This window comes from Jaculus jaculus, chromosome 16 (assembly GCF_020740685.1).
Source record: "Jaculus jaculus isolate mJacJac1 chromosome 16, mJacJac1.mat.Y.cur, whole genome shotgun sequence".
NCBI lineage: Eukaryota > Metazoa > Chordata > Mammalia > Rodentia > Dipodidae > Jaculus > Jaculus jaculus.
The window spans coordinates 59,681,510-59,701,932 of NC_059117.1; the positions used below are offsets into that span (position 1 = coordinate 59,681,510).

The following is a 20,423-nucleotide window of genomic DNA, read 5'->3' on the forward strand; positions in this document are numbered from 1 at the left end:
CTCTTGCTTCTTCAAGCCTTTTGAAGTCTATTTTCTTTGATTTTAATATTTTTTGTTCATTTTTTATTTGTTTATTTGAGAGCGACAGACACAGAGAGAAAGACAGAGGGAGAGAATGGGCGCGCCAGGGCTTCCAGCCCCTGCAAACGAACTCCAGACGCATGCGCCCCCTTGTGCATCTGGTTAACGTGGGACTTGGGGAACCGAGCCTCGAACCAGGGTCCTTAGGCTTCACAGGCAAGCGCTTAACCGCTAAGCCATCTCTCCAGCCCTATTTTCTTTGATTTTAAATGTTATCCCACACCCTTAAGAGAAAAAAAAGTGAGGACCAGGACATTGACCTAGAATCCCTTAAATTTGTTTAAAAATGCATAAACCAGATCCAGAGGTTGCCCTAAAATAGACTTCACTTGAGCATTCTAAAAGTAGAATGGGAAATTAGGAAATAAAAACCCTAGGTATTTTTCCCTGTAGTATTATATACTCCTTAGGGAAAGTTTATATCTTACATTTTTGCTTAGTGATTAAAGATACATCTCACCTGTAAGGGAGATTGTGGTTAATGAAAAAAATATGATGGATGTCTGTTTATTGAAAATGAGTAGTTTTAAACTTGTCCAGATTTACACTGAGTAGCAGTTCAAGTAGCACAATAACAGGCGAGCCAAAAATTTTTTTTCAATTGGTTTGAGACCCTCACAGATTGGTCTGGATTGAACTTGGAATGTTCCTGCCTCAGCCTATCTAGTAGTTGGGAGTACAGGTGGGCGCCACCATGCCTGGAGCCCATTGTAAAACTAAACTATCAAGTAAACACCTATTTTACCACCATAGATTTTGCCCTAACTTGAGAGAAGTTAGTACTTGAATTTCAACGTGTTATTTATAACAAATATCCATTAGTTTAGTTAGAACCACTACACATTGCTTTCCCACTACCCATACTGCATATAGTCTTCAAAAAAATATTTTCAGTGTGATAACTTGGAAGGCTTGAAAGTATTACGACTATCTTTTGTTTTGGATATTAGATTTTCTGTAGGTGTATCTTGAACTTTTCAGGATCAGAAGTTTTGTTGCATTCACATTCTGATACGGACCTTTGCAGTGACTACTTTTCCATTGAAATTTGGGTTTTAGTTCTTCTACACTTGAAAAGTAAATGCTTGCTGGGTATGAGGATCCCAGTACTCTTTGGAGGCTATGGTAGGTGGATCATGATCTTAAGGCCAGCCTGGACTACAGGGAATAACCCTGCCTTGTGGGGAGAAAAAACTGGGTGTGGTGGTACATGCCTTTAGTCCCAGCACTCAGAGGCAGAGGTAGGATTATCATGAGTTTGAGGTCACCCTGAGACTACAGAATGAATTCCATGTCAGCCTTGGCTAGAGCAAGACCCTACCTTGAAAACTCAAAAAACAAAGTGAATACTATGTGGATATAACTTGGTGACTTAGGAAGTTTTTGTTTTTTTGAAGCAGGGTCTCTAGCCCATGACAGTCTTGAACTTCTGACAGTCCTACCTCAGTTTCCTAAGTGATGGGATTGTAGTCGTCTGCCACCTTGTCTGATTCTGGAAGGTTCTTTTCTTGATGACAGTAGCATGAGACCTAAATTCTGCCTCTTTAATTGAGTAATAACACTGACAAACAGTAAGCAGTGTAGTGTTTTAAGAGATTATGGGCATTGTTCTAAGTACTTTATACAGCCTGATTTCAAAAATCTATATGGAAAGAACTCTGAAGTATTGAGAAGTGATTTGTCATTCAGCTAGTAAGTGGAGATGCAATTTGAATATATATGGAGTCTTCAAACTCAACTATTTGGGAAGATCGCTCTTTTCTATAGTCTAAAATTTATTTTTACTTGAGTTTTTGAGATAGGATCTCACTTTGTAGTCCAAGCTGGTTCAAACTTTCATGATGTTCTGGGATAGAGGCCCTGTGCCACCATACTCCACTCTACAAGTATCTTTGCAACCATTGGAGCCTAGACTCCTTCTTAAGGAAATGTCCATGGTGTTTGAATAATTGATATGGATGACTAGGTTTTATTTTTTAAATTATTTATTTATTTGAGAGCAACAGACACAGAGAGAAAGACAGAGGGAGAGAGAGAGAATGGGCGCGCCAGGGCTTCCAGCCTCTGCAAACGAACTCCAGACGCGTGCGCCCCCTTGTGCATCTGGCTAACGTGGGACCTGGGGAACCGAGCCTCGAACCGGGGTCCTTAGGCTGCTTCACAGGCAAGCACTTAACCACTAAGCCATCTCTCCAGCCCAGATGACTAGGTTTTGAAAACAGTAGTCTTTATAGAAGTAGAAAAACCCAAGCAGGACTGGGTAAGGGAGGCCCATCTTACCCATAAACACTTGCAAATCAGTTCTAAGTCCTGGAAGTTCTTCCTCAAAACAAATTTGAGATTTCCCTGGCTCATCTTGACCTGCCAGTACAATTCACCAAATCTGCACTGCTAACCCTTGTTAATGCAGAGATGAAACACTCATTTCTAAATCATTGTTGTAATTTAAAGAAAAGTCATTAAAACTTAATGCCCAGCAAAGTGGTTATATTCTGGTAATACCTGTAGGTTTCAGGTGCCTGTCAGAGTTATAGACACCCATGATCACTAATCCTTGCTAATTGCCTCCTTTTCCCTTGCAGTTCAGGCTGGCCTTTAACTCATTTATTTATTTATTTTTTATTTATTTTTTTTTTTCCAAGGTAGGGTCTCACTCTGGCTCAGGCTGACCTGGAATTCACTATGTAGTCTCAGGGTGGCCTCGAACTCTCGGCGATCCTCCTACCTCTGCCTCCCAAGTGCTGGAATTAAAGGCTCATTTATTTATTTTTATTTGTGGCTTCGGACTTTTGATCCTTTATCTGGAACCTCTTGAAGCTGCAATTACAGGCATGCACCACCCTTTGTGTGTCTTTTGTTCTTGTGCCAGGGATGGAACCCATGAATTCATGCTTGCTAGGGTCTCTTGCCACTGCAAATAAACACCAGACATGTGCACCACTATTTGTGTCTGGTATTACATGGGTCGTGAAAAATTCTGGACCTGCAAACTTTACAAGCAAGTATCTTCCAACCACAGAGCTATCTCCCCAGCCCTAAGGATATTGATAGGTGTGTCTGTATATGTGTGTATGTGTATACATATACACACACATACATAAATATTTTTTCAGAGTAAGGTCTCACCTTGGCTAAGGCTTACCTGGCTCTCTCTAGTCCCAGGCTGGCCTTGAACTCACAGTGATCCTCCTACCTCTATCTCATGATTGCTGGGAGTAAAGGAGTGTGCCACCAGAGACCTCTTAATTAAAGACATAAAATAAGCCGGGTGTGGCCTTTAATCCAGCACTGGGAAGGCAGAGGTAGGAGGATCACCGTGAGTTGTCAAGGCCACCCTGAGACTGCATAGTGAATTCCTGGTCAGCCTGGGCTAGAGTGAGACCCTATCTCATAAAACCAGAAAGACACACACAAAATAGACCACCTGGGAAATTACATTCAGAAGAAGAACTTAATATATTTCTAAACTCTCCAATCAAAAAGTAGGCTTGAACTTTTTTAAAATTTAATTTGAGAGAGGGAGGGAGAGAGAGGAAAAGGCAGATAGAGAATGGGCGTGCCAGGGACTCCCGTCAGTGTAAAAGGAAGGAACTCTGGATGCCTGTGTCACCTTGCATATCTGGTTTACGAGCATGCTGGGAAATCCAGCCTGGTTCCTTAGGCTTTGAAGCAAGTGATTTAGCACCTAAACCTGAATGCTGGGATTAAAGATGTGTGTCACCATGCCTGGCTCTACGTGAATTTTATTTGACTAATTTTAATAATGATTAAATTGGTGGAAATAGTATTGGCAGTATAACCAAGGAAAGTGATTTCTTTGTAGACTTAAAACTTTTCATAGAAATTTGAAGCCATATATACATCTTGGTACGTTTTAGGTATGAGGAGTCACCTTGTTAGCTTAGAAAGATGGCAATTACTTCTAAAATCAAACTTGGCCAATTTTTTTTCTTTTTCTTTTTTCTTTTTTTTTTTTTTTTTTTTTTTTGAGGTAGGGTCTTCCTTTAGCCCAGGTTGACCTGGAACTTACTATGTTCTCAAGCTGGCCTCCAACTCACAAATGATCCTCCTACCTCTTCCTCCCCAGAGCTGGGATTAAAGGTATGCACCATCACACCCCGGCAATGTTGGGCATCTTTTTAATTGCTCTCTACCTTATTCACTGAGACAGGGTCTTCACTTGAACCCAGATAGCCAGGCCGCTCAGTAATCCTATGTTCACCTTCTAAGTGCTGATTTACAGTGGGCATGTGTGGGTGCCAAGGGTCTAAACTCAAGTCCTCAGTTGTGCAGCAAGCACATTACCCACTGAGCCATCTCCCGAGCCCCATTTTTTTTTTTAATCCATTCCTGTAGCTGCTACTTTATTCTTTTGCTGCATGCATATGTATAATCCCAAAGCAGGTAAACAGTGGTTTTTACCAACTAAACACATATTCTGTTGTTAAGACATCTGTCATTGAAAACTACATTTTTAGAGTCATTCCAAAATATACATGTGATTGGTTAAAGAATGGATATGTCACTTGACATGTCTTTTAAAGTCTAGTATGTATAGAAAATACAGAAAAGTTATTTAGGGGCTAGGGATATAGCTCAGTTGGTAGAGTGCCTAGCAGTCATAAACTTCATCATCCAGCACCACATAAACTGGTGTGATGGCACATACCTATAATCTCTGAACTCAAGAGGTAAGATCAAAAGTTCAAGGTCATCTTTGGCTTTAGCCAGTTTGAGATAAAATCATATCACAAAAACAATAGTGGCATTTTATGTATGTTTGGCTCCTACATGCTTAAGAGTATGTATTAGAGCTGGGAGTGGTGACACATGCTTGTAATTCCAAGCACTCAGAAGGGTTCAGCAGGACTCTTGAAAGTTTTTGAGGCCAACTTAGGCTACATAATAAGTTTCAGGCCAGTCTGGTCTGCTTAGTGAAATCTTACCAAAAATAAGTAACAAGGAAGAGAGAGAAGTACAGCACTGTTTTCAGTAGTAACTCTAGCTCCCCAGAAGACAAGGTCTTAGGTAGTTGAGGCTAGCATTCAACTCACTGTATAGCTGAGGATGACCTTATATTTGAGGTTTTTCTGCCTGAGCATCCCAACTGCTCAGATTTAAAAGCATGTACCACCATGTCTTTTATTTAGTGTTAGACTCCAGGGTTTTCTACCAAGTGAGCTTCCAAAAGTATTTCAGTTGGTATTTGTTGACCTTTATTAAATAGTGTCTTGAAAAGAAGATAATGAATATAATTTCTATGAATAATTCTGTCCACTATGAAGAGTAAATGTTTCTTTTTGATTTTGGGAAATGCTATTTTATTTATTTTTTAAATATGTGGGTGCATGTGTAGAGATTGGAGGACAGCCTTGTTGGTCTGCCACTTCCCATCTTGCTTGAGGTTGGGTTTCTTCTTTTTGGTACTAGAAAGGCCACTTAGGAACTTTGACTCCTCTTGTTCCCATGGGTGAGTTGGGATTACAGATGCATGTGCCACTTTTGTGTCCAGCTTTAAGTAGGTGCTAGGGATATGAATTCTTATAGGAATGATTGTAAACTAAGCATCCCTAGGGGAAAGTATTAGGTGTATAGATTATGTACTTGAAAAGTTTTAGTCAGTTAAAAAATTCCATATGTATATTGGAAATCTGAGGTTATTAGATCAGCTTGTTCTTGGGGACAAATTTAATATTTTAGAAATTCAAGCTAGGTATTATACATATCTGTTTCCCTAGCATTTGGGAAGCTGAGGCAAGAGGATTGAGTTTGAGGCCAGTCTGGGCTACATAGCAAAGAACCTTGTCACTAAGAAGAAAAATTTAAATGTCTAAATTTTTTTAAAAAAAATATTTAAAAAAAAATATTTATTTGAGGGCTGGAGAGATGGCTTAGCGGTTAAGCGCTTGCCTGTGAAGCCTAAAGACCCCGGTTCCCCAGGTCCCATGTTAGCCAGATGCACAAGGGGGCACATGCGTCTGGAGTTCGTTTGCAGAGGCTGGAAGCCCTGGCGCATCCATTCTCTCTCTCTCCCTCTATCTGTCTTTCTCTCTGTGTCTGTCGCTCTCAAATAAATAAATAAAAAATTTTTTAAATATATTTATTTGAGGGAGAGGAAGAGGCAGATAGAGAGAATTAAATTAAATTAAACTAAGTCCAGATGCATGCACCACCTGGGTACTGAGGAATCAAACCTTGGTCCTTAGGCTTCGCAGGCAATCACCTTAACTTCTAAGCCATCTCTCCAGCCCCTAAATTTTTTTTTGGTTTTGGGTTTTGTGGGGGTTTTTGTTGTTGTTTTTTGGGTTTTTGAGATAGGGTATTGCTTTAGCCCAGGATGACCTGGAATTCACTATGTAGTCTCATGGTGGCCTTGAACTTACAAGCCATTCTCCTACCTCTTCCTCTCGAGAGTGCTAGGATTAAAGGCAGGCCCACCATGTCTGGCTTAAAAATTTTTTTTAATTCTATTTTTTGTCTTTTGCCTTTTCTTATTTTGTTGTTGCCTTTTGCCATTTATTTATTTATTTATTTGAGAGTGACAGAGAGAGAAAGAGGCAGATGGAGAATGGGTGCCCCAAGGCCTCTAGCCACTACAAATGAACTCCAGATGTATGTGCCACTTTGTGCATCTGGCTTATATGGGTCCCGGGGAATCAAGCCTCGAACCGGGGTCCTTATGCTTCACAGGCAAGTGCTTAACTGCTAAGCCATCTCTCCAGCACCCCACCCCACCCTACCCCCTTTTTTTGGAGGTAGGGTCTCACTCTCACCCAGGCTGATCTGAAATTCATTTTGTAGTCTCAGGCTGGTCTTGAACTCACGGTGATCCTCCTATCTCTGCCTCTCAAGTGCTGGAATTTAAAGGCATGTGCTACCATTTCCAGCTTTTTTGCCTTTATGAAATTATGAATTAAGTTCTTGCTGAATAGCCCTGGCTGGCCTGGGTCTTACTGTATAGACCATGCCGACCTTTAACTTGCAGCTATCTTCTTGTCCCTGCATTGAGTGCTGGGATCATAGGCATGAGACACCAGGCTTGGTTCCTAAAATACATCTTTGCTTTTGTTTATGGTATAATCACTTAGTTTATTGAAATACCACTCAGATAGACTTCTTCATTGTAACACAAAATAGTAATTGAGGCGAGTGTATTTGTAGGCTCTCAAGGGTAAGTAGTTTGGATTTAATATAGTGTCCTTAAGGTTTGTAAGATGGTAACTTTTTCTGTGTATGAGGCCTGAACCTCATTGCTGAAGGAACTGGTCAGCCTAAGCAACTGCTTTTTTTTGGTTAATATATATTTTTATTTATTGCAAATGGTGTACCAGAGCCTCCTGCCACTATACACGATCTCTAGACAAATGTATTCCTTTGTGATTGTGTGAGTACTGGGGAATTGAACCCAGGCTGTCAGGCTTTGCAAGCAAGCACCTTTAACCACTGAGCCATCTCCCCAGCCCCTGTTAGTTTTCCTTTTCTTTTTTTAGAATATTTTACTCATTTATGGTAGAGAGAGAAAGGCAGAGAGAGAGAGAAAGAAAATAGGCATTTCAGGGCCTCCAGCTATTGCAAATGAACTCTATATACACGCCACTTTGTGCATTTGGCTTAAGTGTGTATTGGGGAATAGAATCTGGGTTCTTAGACATTGCAGGCAGGTGCCTTAACCACTAAGCCATCTCTCTAGCCCCCCCCCCTTTAGTTTTTCTTTCAGTGTATTAATCAGTTTGTCTTGCATGTCACAAAATAAAGTAGCCTTGATGCTTGCTTTGTCACTTTAAATATTAATTTCAAAATACAAACATAGAAGAGTCCCCAGGCATGGTGGCACATGCCTTTAATCCCGGCACTCAGGAGGCAGAGGTAGGAGGATAACTGAGAGTTCAAGGCCACCCTGAGACTACATAGTGAATTCCAGGTCATCCTGGACCAGAGTGAGACTCTACCTCTGGGTGTGGGGGGGGGGGGAGAATAGAAGAGTCTACATGTAGGATACAATAATGATAAAATTAATAATGGTTTTTATTTTTAGCACTTTTCCAGCCATTAACTCCAGGTTCTCGAGAATTTGAAGATGTTTTAAGTATTCTTCATTCATCTTACCTTGAACCAACCTCAGTAACAAATTTTAACTACAGACGAGCTTGCTTGATACATAATGAACTTTTGGAAAAAGAGGTATGTTTTTACATGTACTTTGGCATGATTTTATATATCAGTTGGCATAGAGAGATTTAGGTATTGTTCTTTCTGGCATTTTCAAATAGTTTGTTTTGGTTAATTCTCTCTCCTCCCGTCCCCAATCCCTTCTCCCCCCGTCTCTTCCCCAGTATCCTCTGTCCTCTGTTTTCATGTCTCCTACATCCTTTCTTCCTTCCTCACCCATCTTCCAGCTTATCTCTTTCTACTCACTTTTTAAAAAAATATTAAAAATTTTTTTATTTAGTTATTTATTTGACAGAGAAAGTTGGGGGTGGGGGAGAATGAATAGGCGCATGAACCTGAGACACATGTGCCACTTTGTGCATCTGGCTAACGTGGGTCCTGGGGAATCAAACCTGGGTTCTTTTTTGCAGGCAAATAAATGCCTTAATGACTATAAGCCATCCCTCCAACCCTCTACTCGCTTTTTAAAAATATTTTATTTTTTAAAATTTATTTGAGAGAGAGAATGAGCACACCAGGGCCTCCAGCCACTGCAAATGAACTTGAAACACATGTACCACCTTATGTATCTATCTGGCTTTACTTGGGTCCTGAGGAATTGAACCTGGGTCTTTTGGCTTTGTAAGCAAGCATCTTAACTGCTGAGCCATCTCTCTAGCCCTCTACTCTCTGTTGGTTACCATTCTACTTTTGTAGCTTTTACCTACATTTGCCCCCCTTCAGATACATACATTTAGATATTAAAAGCCAAGACCCAAATATCTGAGAGAGCATGTGGTTTTGGTTCTTCAGGGTTTGGTCACTTAATATAATTCTTTCCAGGTTCTGTCCATTTTCCTGCAAATTTCATACTTTCATTTTAACTTACTGTTGAATAGAATTCCATTGTATATATGTGCCACATTTTCATTATCCTTTTATCTGTTGATGGACATCTATAGACTGGTTTCAATTCTTAGCTATTGTAAATAGAATATTAATAAACATGGATGCACAAGAGTGTATCAGAGTGTGGAGATCTTAGGAATGGTATTGCTAGGTCATATAGGAGTTCTGGTTTAAATTGAGATGCCTCCGTATTGATTTCCTTAATGGCTATGCTACTTTGCATTCCCACCAACAGTGATTCAGGGTTTCTCTTGATCCCCTACTCATTTGCATTTTTGTCAGTTGTCTTGATGATAGCCATTTGATAGGAGTGGGTTGGAAAGATGGTATGTCAAAATAATTTAAATTTGCATTTCTCTTTTTATTTTTTTCGAGGTATGGTCTTATTTTAGCCTAGGCTGACTTGGGATTTACTCTACTCTTAGCTTGGCCTTAAACTCATGACACTCCTCCTACCTCAGCTTCCCAAGTGCTTAGGATTAAAGGCATGTGCCACCATGCCCTGCTTACATTTCTCTTATGACTAGCAATGTTGAACACCTTTTTATGTACTTACTGGCCAGTTAGGTTTGTTTGTTTGTTTGTTTATTCTAGGTAGGGTTTCACCCTAGCTCAGGCTGACCTGGAATTTACTATTTAATCTCAGGCTGGCTTCAAACTCAGGGTGATCCTCCTATCTCAGCCTCCTGAGTGCTGGGCTTAAAGGCATGTGTACCACCACTCTTTTGGCTTTTTTTAGAAAGGCCCTCACTCTAGCTCAAGCTGGTATCAAACTCATTTAGTAGTCCAGGCTGGCCTTGAACTTGCAGTGATCCTCTTGTCTCTGCTTCCTGAGTGCTGGGATTCTAGGTGGGAGCCACCACATGAAGCTAGTACAAATTCTTAGTAAAAACATATGAATTATTGGACAGTAAACTCATTTCATGCATAAATTTGATATTCTTTGAGTATAATGTTTGAAAAGCCAGCATGTATATTTCTAAGGTAACAGAAATGGTATTTTAGAAATATTTTACATGTATTGCTTTCTAATGGCTATGAAATACTACAATTTTGTCTTTTTTACAAGTTTATTAAGGAGATAACAGCAGTATTAATTTTTTAAGAAAGATTGTTGGCAACCCCCATACATAGTCACAATATACCATGATCATAATCACTCCCAGCCACCTTCCCTATCTCTACTGAATTTCTCCAGAATTAATTTTGAAAAATATTCCAGAAACACATTGTACTGGTTCCTAGAAAAAAAAATCAAAACTTCGGTAGTTTCATATGATACGGAGTATTCATTAATTTTTTTTTCAAGACTGGCCTTGAAATCATGATCCTTCTTTCTCAGACTTCCCAGTGCTGGGGTAAGGCATGTGCCATTACACTCAGTTTGTTAATTTTTTTTTTTTTTTTGAGGTGTTTCACTGTAGGCCAGGGTGACCTGGAACTCACTCTGTAGTCCTAGACTGCCCTTGAACTCACGGCAGCTCTCTCTTTACCTACTGAGTTCTGGGTAAAGACATGTGCCACTATGTCTGGCTTTATTTATTAATTTTTAAAAATATATATGTATATTTATTTATTTATTTGCAAGCAAAGAGAATAGAGACAGAATGAATGGGTGTGCTAGGGTCTCCAGCCACTGCAAATGAACTCCAGATGCATGTGCCACTTTGTACGTCTGGTTTTACATGGGTACCGGGGAATTGAACCCTGATCATTAGGCTTTGCAGGCAAGCACCTTAACTGCTGAGCTCTCTCTCCAGTCCTATTTGTTTATTTTATTTATTTATTTATTATTACTTGACTTTTTGAGGTAGGGTCTCACTGTAGTTCAGGCTGTCCTATAATTCACTATGTACACACAGGGTGGCCTCGAACTCTTGGAGGTCCTCCTACCTCTGCCTCCTGAATGCTGGGATTAAAGGTGTGTGCTGCTATGCCCGGCCCTATTTGTTAATTTTTAATAGAAATTTTAATTTGTATTATATGATTTTTTTTTTTTTTTTTTTTTTTTTTGGTGTGGAGGGTATTGGTTTTTTGAGGTTGCATTTCACTCTCTAGTCCAGGATAAGTAATTCACTATGTAGTTTCAGGGTGGTCTCAAATTCATGGTGATCCTTCTACCCCTGTCTCCTGAGTGCTGGAATTAAAGGTATGCACCACCACTCCCAGCTTAAGTTGTATTATATGATTGAAGAGCTATAATAGCCTGACTACTAATATAAAATGTTAAATATTCTTCCTAAAAAGTATTTAATTTATTCATTTGAGAAAGAGGCAGATAGAGAGAATGGGCATGCCAGGGCCTCTAGCCACTGCAAACAAACTCCAGAGGCATGTGCCCCTGATTCATCTGGCTTACATGGGTCCTGGGGAATCGAACCGGGGTCCTTTGGCTTCACAGGCAAATGCCCTAACTGCTAAGCCATTTCCCCAGCCCCAAATATTCTTTGATAAATATATTTTTATGTTACTTACATGTGTATGTATGAGAAAGCGTGTGCAAGAACAAGCACAGGCACTTTGTGTGGCTTTACTATACTATCGTACTGCATAATTGAACCCAGGCCATCAGGCTTTGTGGGCAAGTTCCTTTAACTGCTGAGCCATCTCCCCAAGCTGGTCAAAAATTCTTTTTTTAAAAAAAATTAAATTTTTTTTTTTATTTATTTGAGAAAAAAAAAGGCAAAGAGAGGAGAGATTGAGAATGGGCACAGCAGGGCCTCCAGCCTCTGCAAACAAACTCCAGAAGCATGGGTCACCTTGTGCATCTGGCTTATGTGGGTCCTGGGGAATTGAACCTGGGCCCTTTGGCTTTGCAGGCAGGCGCTTTAACTGCTAAGCTGTATCTCCAACCCATGGACAAAAGTTCTTACCTCTTAACTTCATGAAACAGTCATACACTAAGTATGATTCAATTTCATTTAGTTTACAGAAAAGCGAAGAGAACTGAAGTTTGATGGTCGTTTAGATAAGGAACTCTCAGAATCCTATGCATTTCTCATGGTTGATCGATATCAGGTAAACTGTTAGTTTAAGGATGTTTTTAATGTAAGTTAAGGATTTTATAATTATTTAATAATATGTTTGATAAGAATAAAACAATTATTTGTTCTTTACAATTGTTCTATATTTTACTTTTTATTGAGACAGTCTCATTGTATAGCCCAGACTGGCCTTGAACTTGTGGTTATACTCCTGCCTTGCTATATAAGTTCAAGGATTGTAGGTATATGCCATAAACCAAGAGGGAGGTAGGGTCTTGCTATAGTCCAGGCTACCTGGAATTCACTATGTAGTCTCAGGCTGGCCTTGAACGCATAGTGATCCTCCTACCTCTGTCTCTGGAGTGCTAGAATTAAAGGTGTGTGCCATCACACCTGGCTAATTATCTTTTCTTGTTCATTACCTGAACTTCCTCTCCAGTCCCCTAACTTCTCTAAAAGGGAATTGATTGTATTTGTGAAAGGTAGGAATTGAGAGTGCCTGTCACAAGTAGCATAAATAAAACATTTCTGATATGTTTAGGAAGTTAAAATCAGTATCATGTTGCTGTATGGTCATAGGCTGAAATCTGTATATGAAATTTCTGTAATGTAGAGTAGATATAGTTGAAAAGATTACATTGTTTTGTTTTTGTACTTTTAATGATGATTTTTTTTCATATTCTCATTGGGTTATGCTCTCATATACCCTCTACCCTGCTCCCATTCTACTGAAGGCTCTCCTCAGTGGAGCTGTTGGTAGAAGATTGCATTTTATTTTTAAAAAGTACCTTTTCATATTATCATGTTGTTATGATTTCAAAATGAAGTGTTTTGTTTGTTTAGGTTCAGAGTATATGTGAAAAAGGATTACAAGTGGGCCAGTCCAAAATAACCATTCTTGGCAGTCCTTCCATGGGTAATATTTTTACTTTTTCATTCATACCTACCTGCTGTTACCTTGCCATTTAAAATTACCTCTGAAATTTTTCTTCAGTATTTGTAGTAATTAAATCTATTTGTGTTTCAGAAAAGACTGATCTTGTTCTAAAATGTAAAACTTGTTTATCTTTTGTTTCTGATTTTGCATACTTCATTTTGAAATTTTTAAATATTTATTAATTTATGAGAGAGGGGCAGACTATGAATGGGTAAGTCAGGGCGTCTGGCTACTGCAAATGAATTCCAGATGTATGTGCCGCTTTGTGCATCTGGCTTTATGTGGGTACAGGGGAATTAAGCCTGGGTTGTCAGGATTTTGCAAGCAAATGCCTTTAACTGCTAAGCCACCTCTCCAGCCCCAAACAGTATCTTTCCCCTTTTGGTTATTTATATATTTTTTTGTTTTTTGTTTTGTTTTGTTTTTGATTATAGGTATTTGACAGCTTGTCTGGCATTTTTGTGGGTACTGATGTTCATACTTGGCTCCTAATGCTTGCAGGCCAAGAACATTACCATGTTCTCTCTCTAATCCCACAGATTGATTTTTGTTTTGTTTTTTCAAGGTAGTGTCTCACTGTAGTCTCATGGTTGCCTGGAACTCTATGCAATCCTGTCTCTGCCTCCCAAGTGCTGGAATTAAAAGCGTGTGCCACCACATCGGATTCACTGTCTTTTTAAAAAGTTGTCATGTTTCTGGTCTCTTCTGTTATTGATTAAACATTTGGATTTTTTTGTATGTATACCCTGCTTGTTCAAATTCAACCTTTTCTTTCTTTATTAGGTATCTATCTTTCTAGATATGCTGATTTATTACAGGCTAATCCTTTGGAAGCTGGAGCAGTGGGTGATGTTGTTATTTTTAAAATAATGAAGGTAATTTCATATTTCAATTTATTTCAAATACAACATTTAATTTAGATTTAAATTTCAGCTGACCTCAGTTCTTGATTACATTAGAATTGCAAACTTGAGATAATATGAAGATAATGTAGAAAGTACTTTATTTGTTACCTTTGATCTTAAACATAAAACTGTTTATTTTTTAAAGAGAAGAATGAAGATAAAAGTGATATTTGGTAATGCTGTTTACATTAATAAAGGATATCATGAATAAGCTGGGCATGGTGAAATTGAGGTAGGAGGATTGCCTTGAGCTCAAATCCAGTCTGGACTACAGAGTGAGTTCCAGGTCAGTTTGGGTTGAGTGAGACCCTGCTCAGAAAATAAAAAAAAAAAATAGCAGGCATGGTGGCACATGCCTTTAATCCCAGCACCTATGAGGCAGAGGTAGGAGAGTTGCCATGAGTTCAAGGCCAGCTTGAGACAGAGTAAGTGTCGGGTCAGCCTGGGTTAGCCAGAGTGAGACGCTACCTCAAGAAAAAAGAATAGCAATAAAATAAATAAATAAAAGAATATTGTGAATAGAATATGTTTAACTTGTTATGATAGCATATAGTCAAAAACTATGTCTCTGTGAGAACTTAAAAGGTTTTCTTTATTTTAGGGTAAAATAAAGAGTGTATATGATCCCATGAGTGTAAAAAACTTCGAACCTATGTTAAATAAAAGTGCTTTGGATCCCACACCAAAGCATGAATGTCACGTGTCGAAGAACGCCAGTAGAATTACATCCCTTTTGGCGTACAGAGCCTATGAGCTTACTCAGGTATGCCTTTGGATCCATTTTAACATTATGACCTCTCACATATGTTTGCTACTATAGAAAGATCTCCCTGTCAGTTCTTTCAGATACCACATCAGACTCTGGTTCTCACACACTGCTGTTAAGACTCAGTTCTGTGTTTCCTACACTGCTCAGTTCTTTTCTAGAACTTAGAATGATCCTTCTTTTTTTTTTCCCCTCAAAGTAGGGTTTCACTCTAGCCCAGGCTGACCTGGAATATACTATGTAGTCTCAGGATGGCCTCAAGCTCATGGCAGTTCTCCTACCTGCCTCCCAAGTACTGGGATTAAAGGTGTGTGCCTCCACGCCTGGCTTTTGTTTTTATTTTTTCGAGGTAGGATCTCACTCTAGCCCAGGCTGACCTGGAATTCACTCTAGTCTCAGGCTGGTCTTGAACTCCCAGTGATCCTCCTACCTCTGCTTCCCAAGTGCTGGAATTAAAGGCATGCACCACCACATCCAGCTTATTCACCTTTTTTGAAGCATATATTTTATTTTTTTTAAATATGTATTTTATTTATTTGAGAGAGATTGGAGGGAGAAAATGGGCATACCAGGACCCTTTGCCACTGCAAACGAACTCCAGATGCATGCACCACCTTGTGCATCTAGCTTATGTGGGTCCTGGAGAATCGAGCCTGGGTCCTTCGGCTTTATAGGCAAATGCCTTAACCACTAAGCCATCTCTCCAGCCCATATTTTCACTTTTATTTATTTATTTGGGAGAAGCAGAGAGAGAATGGGTGTGCTAGGGCCTCCAGACACATGCACCACCCTGTACATCTAGCTTATGTGCATCCTGAGGAATCAAACCTGGGTCCTTTGGCTTTGCAGGCAAGTGTCTTAACTGCTAAGCAATCTCCCCAGCCCCTTTTTCTTTCTTTCTTTATTTTTTTGTTACTGTTTTTGTTTTTCAAGGTAGTTCTCACTCTAGCCCAGGCTGACCTGGAATTCACTGTGTAGTCTCAGGATGGCTTTGAACTCAAGGTGATCCTCCTACCTCTGCTTCCCAAGTGCTGGAATTCAAGGAATGCACCACCATGCCTGGCCTTATTCACCCTTTTTTGGGGGGGGGGTTGTTCGAGGTAATGTATCACTTTAGTCCAGACTGACCTGGAATTCACTATGTAGCCTCAAGGTGGCCTCGAATTTACAGTGATCCTTCTACCTCTGACTCCTGAGTGCTGGGATTAAAGGTGTGCATGATCACACCTGGACTTAGTTGCCTTTTTAGAAAATATTTTTATTTATTTATCTGAGAGACAGTGAGTATGGGTGTGCCGGGGCCTCCTACCGACTGCAAACTCCAGATGCATGCACCATTTTGCATCTGACTTTACATTGGTACTGGGGAATTGAACCCAGGCCACCAGCCTTTGCAAATAAGCTCCTTTAACTGCTGAGCCATCTTGATCCTCTAAAGAATCATCTTATTAAATATATTTTTATTTATTTGAGAGAAGCAGAGAGAAAGGCAGACAGAGAGAGAAAGTGTACAGGCATACCAGGGCCTCTAGCCACTACAAATGAACTCCAAATGCATGTGCCACTTTGTGTATCTGGCTTTTCATGGGTACTGGGGAATCAAACTCAGGCTGACAGGCTTTGCAACCAAGCCCCTTTAACTGCTTGACCCATTTTTCCTCCTCTATTAAACTTAAGATATACACTTTTGAGTTAAATTTTTAAGCTTTATTAAATATGATTAATATACCGAAAACCGTTGACTAGGGAATGTATCTCAGTGGTGAAGGATGTGCTTAGGATGTGTGAGGACCTGGCTTTAATCCCTGGCTCCAAAAAAGGAAAATATTTCTCCTCTTCAGTTAGACTCCAGTGCTGGTGAACCATTTCTGCATTTCCCTTTGCCTGCACAATTCATAGTTCTTATAACCTAACCACTGTTGGGACTCTTGGCTTCCCTGAGATCCACATGCTGTGTTTGTCTTGGCTTGACTTATTTAACTTACCATAAGTTCCATTTGTATGTGTTATTAAAATAGAATTTTACCTTTATTATGACCCCATTATGTATACATGCATTTTCAAATATTTAAAATGTAATAGTGAATTTTAGTGTTGGTGTTTTTTATTTTTTAAATATTTTATTTATTTGAGAGAGAAAGAATGGTTGCACCAGGGCATACAGCCATTACAAACTCCAGATGCATGTGCCACCTTGTGCTTACGTGGGTCTTGGGGAATTGAACCTGAGTCCTTTGGCTTTGCAGGCAGGCGTCTTAACTGCTTACTAAGCAATCTTGCCAGCCCTAGTTGTGTTTTTATATGAAGCTTAACTGAAGTACTGCTATTCTTTTTAACAAACATGCAAGAAATACACATGTCTGAGTCGATTGTATGTGAAATGTAGTTAGGTTAACTTCTATAGAAAGTCTTTGTAAAATTTTGCCATATTAAAGTTTATTATCACAACTTTTTGAAGAATCTTAGTGTGGGAAGACTGTGGATGGGACTTTAAGGAGAAATTACATGGACCAGAGACATCCAGAGCTGCTGACTGAATTACTTTGGGGGAGGGGGTATTATTGGGCATTTAAGGTGAAATGATAAAGAATTGTGGACTTTCTAGAAGCATTTATAAACTCTGTTTCAAAAAAATTCCTTGGAAGAATGTTTGGAGCCACAGCATTACTGGAGTAGGTACTTTCCAATGGGAAAGGACTTTGAAGAACAATATTACAGACTCTACGTCCTTTTAAAATAAAAATATGTAAGTCAAAATCCCTGCCTAATGCAGGTGGTAAACAGGTAAAAGGAAGAGACTGTTGAGTAAAGGAAGTCTGCTGCTTTGGACAGATAAAGAAGTGATCTTTTCCACCTTTCCTTGGCTACTTGCTGTGTAGTTGGAATCCACATGGTTTTCTTTGGCAGTAACACACAACGTGGTGTTTAGGATTGGCTGAAATGTACCTTTGGTTTTGTTTAGTTATTTAAATATTTATTTGAGAGAGATGGAGAGAGAATGGGCACATCAGTTCCTCTAGCCACTGCAAACAAACTCATAATGCATGCATCACCTTGTGCATCTGGTTTTACATGGACTAGAGAATTGAACCTGAGTCTCCTGGCTTTGCAAGCAAGTGCCTCAACCTCTAAGCCATCTCTCTAGCCCTATGTTTTTGTTTGTTTGTTTATTTTTATTTATTTATTTGAGAGCAACAGACAGAGAAAGAGGCAGAGAGAGAGAGAGAGAGAGAATTGGGCGCATCAGGGCCTCCAGCCACTGCAAATGAACTCCAGATGCATGTGCCACCTTGTACATCTGGTTTACATGGGTCCTGGGGAATCGAGCCTCGAACTAAGGTCCTTAGGTTTCACAGGCAAGCACTTAACTGCTAAGCCATCTCTCCAGCCCAGCCCTATGTAATTTTGAGGCAAAGTCTCTAGTACATGCTAACCTGAAACTCACTGTAGTTCAGGCTCACCTCAAACTAATAGCAGTCCCCCTAACTCACTTGCGAGAATGCTGAGATTAAAGATGTCCAAGGCGGCCTTGAACACACCGCGATCCTTCCTCCCCTGCTTCCTGAGTGCTAGGATTAAAGGTGTGAGCCACTATGCCCTTTTTTTTTTTTTTTTTTTTTTTTTTTTTGGTGTTTCGAGGAGTGGTCTCACTCTAGTCCAGAATTCACTTTGTAGTCTCAGGGTGGCCTCAAACTCCTGCTGATCCTTCTCCCTCTGCAGGGATTAAAAGCATGAGCCACCATGCTGGGCAATACTCTTTTTTTTTTTTTTTTTTTTTTTTATGGTTTTTTAAGGTAGGGTCTCACTGTAGCCCAGGTTGACCTGGAATTCACTATGTAGTCTCAGGGTAGCCTGGAACTCAGAGCAATCCTCCTACCTCTGCCTCCCAAGTGCTGGGATTAAAGGTATACACTACCACGCCCGGCTCTTTTTTTGTATCACATTGGCTTTTCTGGGCTGACTAGGAGCTTAGTCAATATTATTTTATGTTTTCACTATGAAATCTGTTGCATTTTCCCTGTGGTTATCTTTACAAAAGTAAAATTTGTTATACTAAGAGTAGTGCTGTGGGATCTGATACACTCAGAAGTGGAATGTACAAATTTTTTGTTTTGGCTAAGTGGGAAAGTTATAATTTAAAGAATTGCTTTTTGCCAGAGGTGCTTAAATGGTACTCTGTTTCTAAATAAAAGGTTTTAGTCTCTACTTATTGCTTGCTGAAAGTTAATTTTGCATTTTCTTATTTTTAGTATTATTTTTATGAGTATGGCTTTGATGAACTAAGGCGAAGACCAAGACATGTTTGTCCATATGCGGTGGTGTCCTTTACTTACAAAGATGACATACAAACTCCAAAGTTTGTATCTTCTCTGAGGTAAGTAACACAGGTTCAGACATATCCAGAGTGACATTTCAGAGCTTCTCTACCTCCCCTGTTTAAACTTTGCTTGACTAATGTCTAACCCATGTGTAGTGTAAGAGCCAGGGGGTCCTTCAGGCCTTGAAAAAACTCACCCACAGATGGGAGTTCCCAAGTGGTCAGAGAGCCTGCCTTCCCCTTCCAAATGTTATAAATACCTTATAACCTTATAGTGGTGGGCTATTTTCTGGCTCGGGTGAACCAGAGGGACTGCTGGTTGGTAAGGGCTAGGGGAAGAGGTTAGCCCTGACATCAAGTTCTGGAGGCTGAACGTGATCAACCACAACGTTTAAATCCTATGAAATACCTCCCTCCCAGGAGGGGTCCTGGTTATTGGTGGAGAAAGGGGTCTAGGGAACTAGGCAAAAGATGAGTCAAATCATCATTGATTTCTAGCAAGTCCTGACTTTTCTGCCTTTTTTACCTTCGGGAGTCTTGTCATCCTAACTGTACCTCCCTTCTCATTCCCCGCTGTCATGAGAAGACACTCTAACTGCGATGTCAAATCTTGAACTACTTCTGGCTGAATGTGGTGTAAAGTATGGCAGTAAGTTTCTCCCAGAGAGGGGAGTTACTCTAAAGGACCCCAAAAGTATATTGATGGAGAACAGGAAGATAGTCTTGAAAGAAAATGGAGAAAGAGTAAAAGTAAGGAGTTAATGAGAAGTGAACACACAGTAAACATGCCTTTAGGGTTATCCTTCTTGTGGATTTCTAGGCCTTGGGGAGCATTCAAGGGAACCCAAGTAAATGGAATTGGATTGTCTCAGGACCATCAGAGCATGAGCTGGCTAAGATTTTCTCCTAGAACTGTTCATTGAATGGCACAGTAGTGTCTGGTGGTGAATCTGTTTCTGCATAGCTTGTAAAACAGAAGAGGTATTATCTATTATAAAAGTTGGGCCTGGCGTGGTGGCACACGCCTTTAATCCCAGCACTTGGGAGGCAGAGATAGGAGGATTGCTGTGAGTTCAAGGCCACCCTGAGACTCCATAGTGAATTCCAGGTCAGCCTGGGCTAGAGTGAGACCCTACCTCGAAAAACTTAAAAAAAAAAAAAAAAGTTATCAAGAATATGTACACAAAATTTAATCTTGATAATGGTGAATATACCATATTTTGTGTAATAGCCTTCCAGAGTGGACCTGTTTAAATTTGTCCTGAGGGTAGCCGGGGCCAAAGGTTGATACCATAGAGCCATTTGGTGCCAGTAGGGGGGTGTACAATATATTTTTGGCCTCAGGACTTATTTAGTAATGTCCTGACACAAGTTA

At 39.9% G+C, this 20,423-nt stretch overlaps 1 protein-coding gene across 2 annotated transcripts in view; it reads left to right on the forward strand.

Annotated features, from left to right (window-relative positions):
* Tasor (transcription activation suppressor) overlaps positions 1-20,423 on the forward strand; it is a 101,731-nt gene that overhangs the window by 1,950 nt on the left and 79,358 nt on the right. For both annotated transcript variants that reach the window (XM_045135735.1, XM_045135736.1), the window contains exons 2-7: positions 8,117-8,262; positions 12,064-12,156; positions 12,966-13,038; positions 13,843-13,934; positions 14,566-14,727; positions 18,981-19,105. In XM_045135735.1, the coding sequence (XP_044991670.1) occupies positions 8,117-8,262; positions 12,064-12,156; positions 12,966-13,038; positions 13,843-13,934; positions 14,566-14,727; positions 18,981-19,105 (691 nt within the window). The remainder of the gene's footprint in view (positions 1-8,116; positions 8,263-12,063; positions 12,157-12,965; positions 13,039-13,842; positions 13,935-14,565; positions 14,728-18,980; positions 19,106-20,423) is intronic.